The 7,380-nt window shown below is 38.0% G+C and overlaps 1 protein-coding gene across 2 annotated transcripts in view; it reads left to right on the top strand.

Annotated features, from left to right (window-relative positions):
- ZMYND8 (zinc finger MYND-type containing 8) overlaps positions 1–7,380 on the top strand; it is a 63,464-nt gene extending 56,084 nt beyond the window's left edge. Inside the window, exons 19-21 of one of the 2 annotated variants that reach the window (XM_009282209.2) lie at positions 650–889; positions 1,058–1,215; positions 5,950–7,380. In XM_009282209.2, the coding sequence (XP_009280484.1) occupies positions 650–889; positions 1,058–1,215; positions 5,950–6,051 (500 nt within the window). In that variant the 3' untranslated portion in view covers positions 6,052–7,380. Of the gene's footprint in view, positions 1–649; positions 890–1,057; positions 1,216–1,516; positions 3,682–5,949 lie in introns of those variants that run through there. The other variant, XM_019472833.1, reaches the window with a different exon arrangement.

The raw sequence follows: 7,380 nt of genomic DNA, 5'->3' as shown, positions 1-7,380 counted from the left end.
TATTTGTATTTGCCCACTTGCCTGAAGATCTGTCAAGCTCTCTTTCACTTATGGCCACTCATAGTGACTGAGGTATCAATTCATAACTGCATTAATAGTGAGTGGCTTTCAGAGCAATCTTGAAGTAAGGCTCAAATTTACAGCTTTATTCACATAGTGATGAGTTTTTACAACTTTGTCAGTGTCCTTCTTGGAACTTTCACATTTTTCTTTGTAAAGAAACCAAGATACAATGAACAACTGATTCGCTGTTATTTATGAGAAAAGAGAAGAAATAGAATTCTCTGTATTTTCTGAATATTGGAGCAGAACAAAAGTTTGGGCTTGTAAAGACAAAGTATGTTAGCTACATACATCCTTTTTGTGTTTATGCTGCACCTAGTACACCTGGATTCTGATCCTTTGTAGTACACCTAGAAATAAAGTGTTAAATGGAAGGTAATGGTTAAGAGTAAAAATCATGGTGCCAGAATAAGAAAAGAAGATGGAAGACTTTCCAGGTATGAAACAGAGATGCCCACACTCAGGGAATATTTTGATTGTTAGTTTTAATTTCATGTTGTCTTTAAACTCGTGAAAATTATTGTTTTGCACCTTGCTGTTGGGGGGCGGAAAATGCAAAACTCCTCTTCCTTTGCATTTTGAGTAGAACTGACAATGGCCGAAATGCGGCAGAGTCTAGAACAAGAACGAGATCGTTTGATTGCTGAGGTGAAGAAGCAGCTGGAATTGGAAAAGCAGCAAGCAGTGGATGAAACTAAAAAGAAGCAGTGGTGTGCTAACTGCAAGAAAGAGGCCATTTTTTATTGCTGTTGGAATACTAGCTACTGTGACTATCCCTGCCAACAAGCTCACTGGCCTGAGCATATGAAATCTTGCACACAGTCAGGTAATCTTGCTCTGGGTTGCCTGTTTCACAGCTGAGGGGTTAGGGTGGGTGGAATACACAGTGACTCAATATTCTTCATTTGCATGGGTGCAGATGCGCTTGTGAAGAGTGACTGTGGACTGGTATGCACGAGTAGCGGCTACTTTCTCTTTTTTTCCTTTATTTTAGCTACTGCAACACAGCAAGAAACAGATACTGAAATTAGCACAGAAACATTAAATAAATCATCACAGCCCAGTTCAAGTGTGCAGCCTACACCCACAGAAACAGCCAGCACCCCTAAGGAAAAGGAAGGTTCAGCTGATAAAAGCAAAGAGAGTGTTACAGTGAGTATCATTGTGGTCACTTCAAACAAAAATAGTATGTAAGATTTCTCTGAAACCTACCCCTAAAGGCCTCCCTGGATCAGCCAGGAATTTATGACCATTTGCATATTTCGAAGAGTGTGATTTGGGGAGTGAGATAGGGAGTTGTGGGGTTTTTTTTCTTCATCTCGGCAAAAAAAATCTCCTTCTGTCCTCTGGGAACACCCTTTCCCCTTCACTCATTCCCAAGTAAAACCTTGTGTTGGCTTGACTCATCCTTCCAGCCAAAGGGGACTGGACCTCTTTCTCTCTCTCTCTCCAGGACCCATCAGTGTAGCTTCTGGTCTGGATCTTTCGATACAAGTTGCCTTCTGATAAGCAATACTGACTGCAGCACTTCCAAGCCCTTCTTGCCTGGGGGTTCAGAGGCCAAGCTCAAGACCTGCATTCAAATCAACTTACTTTATCACAACAGACTGCCACTAGGGTACCACAATGTTCCATAACACTGATACAACAATTCACCTGGATCTACAGTTAACGGAGCAGTGTGCAGTTACGAAATCCTCCATAGCATCTACTCTGATAGTATTCAGTAGGCAAGGATGAGCAAATGCTCTAATAAAAGGGACTTAACATTGCATATATAGAAAATGTTTATAGAGAAGATTCTGCTTTATAGGTAGGGCTTGACTATTAGCAATTTCAGCATCGTTTTTCTTCTGCCCTTGCAAGATTTATTAAATGAAAAATTTTAGTGGGGGGCTGATCTTTCAAACCCTTACACGTGATCCCCCACATCAGTAGGAGCCTTGTTGTATTTTAAAATATTAAAAGCAAACTAATTTTGTAGTATTGTGATTCCAGCATGATGTCTCATTGAGATAGTCCTATAGAATTGGGAAGCATAGTAAACTAGAGAGCTGTGTTCATTTCTTGACACTTTTGCTACTGTCTGGTGTTAGATCTCTGGGCTTGACATGTCATCTAAGGGAGTAACTTGGGAAACAGATTTGAAGAGGGAAAAAGGATGTGCTGTTCCACCTGAATGCTTTGGTGAAGTTAGTTAAACTCTGGCTCAGTCGATGTTCGTATGCATTGTTTGTGGCAGCACCACCTTTGTATTACGGGAGAAATAGGGGATGGGAGAAAATCAATTACCTAAAACTTTTGCCAGGGAATATTCCAGTTATACAAATCTGGAATTGCTTTCACATAGATGTTCTACCTGAAACATCATGCTGTATACATTGATCATGTTCATAATTTGAATTTTGTTCTATTAACAAAGAAGTAACCTGTGAATTCATTAAGATGCAAATTTTTAGCACAAACAAAACATCCAACATAAATTTCATATTATAATAATAATAACAACTAGGTGGAATTTATGTAAAAGCTGAGACTTCTACTGAGGTTGCCTGTGCTGTCTCTGCAGATAGCAACAGGTGTGACAAGCAACCAGCCTATAAAACTGGTCCAGGTACCGCAGACCACCACCTATATTCCAACTACTCAACCCACAATTGTAAGTACAATATCATCATTTAAAGTCTGCAGTAGTACTGTTCCTGGCATTAAAATTGCTCAGTATTTCTGGGGGGTTGTCTCCGTCTGCTGTTCTATCAAGATATGAATTCACTGGTATAGTCTCAACTTGCAGTGCAAAATGTCATATTTTGCTGTGCAACATTCCACCCTTTCACTTCATCATTCATTCTTACAAGGATTCAGAAATTAAATTGTCATTAAGTATAGCAAAGGCACTGAGGACAGTCAGACTTCCATTTTACATTATTATGTTAGTTATTTGTCCGTTTCATGTATATACTTGACCACAACATCAATGTAAATACATAGAATTCATTTTAAATATCTTTTAAATATCTTTTTGTCTATGGTATCCTAAAGAGATTTAATTAATTCTAAGCTATGTTGATATTCCTGTGACATCTCAGTAACTATGAAAGAAAATATGCATTCATCAGTAGTGTATCTCCCATGCAGTCTTGCACATTAGCGTTACGGAATTATGAGAAATACCATTGGAATCAGACCTGTTTTTTCCCTCAAAGGCTTAACCAAGGACGCTTGAATTCCCTAGTGTCAGTCACAGGAGATGGGACAGAAGTGAGTTCGATTTTTGTATTTGATGCACCATAAGATCCCATTCTTTCAACTGTTCGTGTTCCGCAGTGCTCACTTCAGAGTCAGCATGGCATCTGAGCTGACATTCTTCTTACCAAAAGGAAATATGCCGATACTGCACTGGTAACTGAACGGCATGCTCTGTCTCAGTGGTGGGTTCAGCAGAGAAGCCCATGCGTGGATAGCTTCAGTTCATTTTCTGACTGAGCTTAGGTAATTTATAATAGTCACTATGTACTAGTTTAACAGTGTACTTTAATCACACTGTGATTGTGAGGCCCAATTTGCATTTGCTCTAGAAGTTACTCTGTCTGTCTCTCTCCTCGTGTGCACACCCCACCCCCCCCACCCCCCCCCATTACCCCCGCCCAGCTGCCGGATACATGCCTGTGTGTGTGTATGTCTATGAATACACGCACATGCACGCATACGTACAGTATTTCATAGCCATTATATTCCACACAAATGTTACTGCTCTTAGTGGGGATCATGACTTTTCACATTCCTAGCAGCATTTTAACTCAACTCATTTTGTCTCAACTGAGAGCACTGTGCACCTTTGCAGCATTGGCCCTAAGTTGCTTGGACTGAATTACCGTAACAACAAGGTTTTATATGCGTTTTAAAATCAAATAGCAAACATCAAAGATGTTAGGCTCTTTTGTGAATAGCTGAGAGGTTGTAAGATCATAAAGTGATTTTGTGTAATACTCAGAAAAATGGCATTACCTTCATCGGTTTTCTGTAATACAAAGTGTATTGAGTTATGTAAAGCATAATTGGAACGTCTGACAGGTTTCAACCTTTATTTGTGCATGTTTAAAACTTTGTACACCTTTGCATTAGTCTTGCACAGCTACAGACACCTCTGTATTCTAATGACTGCACGTGCAATTTAAATAATTTGAAACCTTAGTGCATGTTTAATATGTATGCAAAATGTACATATGTGTAAAACTGGCAGAGGTGGAAAATTTACCTCTCAGGGAATGATCTTAACACATTTAAGGAGTCTCGCACATTCCGTATCCCGATCACTATAAGAACTGCAACGTAGTTTTTTCATCTGTGTAAGTGTGTGTATCTAAAAGGCGACTGTGGCAACCTTAATGTCCCCACCTGTAGTACTAACAGTGACTTACATAATGGCTTCTTTAGGGTTCAATTTGCACTTTGTTTCCAACTAGGAATTTCTTCCTCTGAACAACTTCCAGTGTATCTCGTGGGTACCATTTCCATTGAACCCTGCGTACGCATCTGAAATCATTACAAAATGGCAGTAATCTTGAATTTATTTAGCAAATTGGTTCCATGTTTGTTTTTTATTCTTTCTGCAGTTAAAATAAGGTAAAAATATGAATTCATCGTCTTTGCATTCCAGGGGATGGAATGAGTTGGCTTCTGGAAGGCACAGACTTTGTCACAAAGGAGCTGATAAACACTCTAGGCTGTAATCCATCTCAGTAGGGATACTCACAATCCTCACTGAAAACCATTAAGACACTAATGTGGTTTCTTAAAACAATGTGGGGAAATACTGGGCTTCAGTGAACTTGTATTTCCTCTTCCATGTTCTCTTGGGAATGCCACACTACCACCAGGGGGAAGATCTGTGCATCCCTTTCAGATTCCTCAAAATCTCACTTCCCGTTTCTTCCGCAAAATATTGTGAACTGAACTGGATGCATTTGTTTGCTCACCAGTTGTGCATCACTGGAATTGTGTCAAAACATACTTGCAGTTTGTATGGCATAGACATTTCTAGACCTCCTCGCGTTTTTGGAGGAAGGTTAAGATACAGACTTAAGATTCAATAAATCCTTTTCCAGATCTTCCAGAGTGATGTGACCTTGACCAGATTGTTTAACATTCTTGTGCCTTTGTCTCTGCATCTGTAGAATCAATTACCACCTATAGAGATGTCCTGAAACTTCATTTGTCAAGATTTATAAATCATGATCTGTATGATGGAAGTGAAAAGTTTATTCTATATTAATATTTTTACAGGGGGTATAAGACAGTTCCCAGTAATGCTGATGGTTTTGTTATTATTTGTGCAAAAGTTAACTTAAGTACTTTTTTGTTCAAATGGATGTTCTTTGTTCTCTTCTGTGTAGACTGAATGCATGGGGGAGTTCCTCTTGGGGAAAAAGATTTAAGTAACGTGTAACAAGAATATACTTATAAACAAGGGTATTTTTGTACTCCAGTTTGATTTGTCAAAACTTTTTCAAATGACAGAGGATTTTCTTAGCCCTTTTTCCTCTTCCCATGTATCAGTTTGGGGAAAATACATAACTGGATGTAGTAACTATGAAAACCTAATTCTCCAAGCACAGACAGAGTGTGTACAGTACCTATAGGACCACCTGTCCCTGTGATTATATAGTAGTAATAATGATGATACAGGAAAACTCTTGGCTATAGGAAAGTAATACACTACTTTCTGCCCTGGAATGAGGTAATATTGCGGTAATAAAGGTATTAATTATTGCACAAAATCGGAACTTGTTCTGGATGTTCCCTGGAAAATAAATCTCTATTTCTGTGGTCATGTTTATGTGACCTTTAACATAACAATATGTTTCTCTTGGTTTTAATCCACAGACCATTCCTGTAGTGGTAAGTCCTTCTGCTGGGACAGTGGCAATGAGAACTGGAGTTCAGTATGTTCAGACCACAATGCCAGTCCAAGTACGAAGAGTCTAACTGCTAACAAGAAGTCCATACAATTGTTGGAATAAATAAATCTAATAGAAATGTGAAAAATAAACACAGTTCTTTGGATTAACCTCAAAGGTTCAGACTTTAGCTTTGTATATGTGTACAAAGCATTAACTACACTACATTAATGTAAAGCATTAGCGCTGGCTTAGAAAAGCTGAGGACAGGTAAGATCCGTATTAAATCTATGCTTCTTTTGTAAATAATGTACAATTTGTGGATGTCATTAGAGTACCATCTCCTTTTTATATTTGTATTGAATTTAACTTATAAAGAGCGTTTGAAGTTGGAAAAGGAAGGTTTAAAACAGCCTTATCACAAGCTAACTCTGAAAACTGGTCTTGGGAAACTGCAGTTACGCACCAAATAATATAATCATGAGAATCTGAACGACTTGATTTGCATTTGGATTGAAAAAAAATTCCGCACTTTGCAACTCCTGTAGAATTTGTTTGAGCAACCAAGTGATGAAGGGTATCTTTTTTCAGTTAATTGTATTAGGCAAATTATGACATTTCCAACCTGTGGACCTGAAATACTTAAAGATTTACATTGTTTTTTACAATGACCAGACTGTTAAAATTTATATTGTTTACAGGTTAAAATTAAGTTAAAATGTCATTCGGTCTAATGTCAGAAAAGTTGGAAAGTGTAATACCGGCTGGTTGTAGCATGACTTCTGATCACTGATATCAAAGATTGAGGAAAGGAAAGTTTGTTCCTCTGCTTCACAGTTCAGTTTTCCTGTTTTTAAAATCCCCCAAAAGGACTTTGAACAAGGACTAGGTGTGGAGAAAAACCTGGATGGGGAAACATGGGCAAAGGACTTCTGATGCTGGGCCAGAGCATGTATTATTTATATGATGGAATTTATGTTTTTATGTAAGCATGAAACAGTACAGTATGAGAGAAAGTAACCCATGGAAATGCTGTCTGTTACACTTATACTGTAGTACCATTTTGTATGTTGTGTAAAACGAAAGCATTGAACAAAGCAAAGGTGATGTATGTATATGAGAAAATTAATTGTATGATATCATTCCAGTACATTCTGTTGTACATTTTAGTCATGTTGATTTCTCCCATTGTTTATAAAAGAATGCGGTTTGTACAGTCTCCAGCTAGCACCCATATTAGAGGGAAAAAAGTATTAGAAGAAAAAAGCGAGAACAGAATATTCGTGAATTGCAGTTGTGTCAAAAATAGCCTAGCTGGCCTTATTTGTGAAGCATAATTGCTTTTAGCATATGGAAGTATTTTTTCACATTTTCTTTGTATAAAATTTGTATTAAACTTAAAGATCTTTTTTGACAA

This window comes from Aptenodytes forsteri, unplaced genomic scaffold, assembly GCF_000699145.1.
Source record: "Aptenodytes forsteri isolate BGI_AS27 unplaced genomic scaffold, ASM69914v1 Scaffold149, whole genome shotgun sequence".
NCBI lineage: Eukaryota > Metazoa > Chordata > Aves > Sphenisciformes > Spheniscidae > Aptenodytes > Aptenodytes forsteri.
Note: the sequence above shows the minus strand (reverse complement) of the source record. Positions and strands in the feature narration are given on the sequence as shown.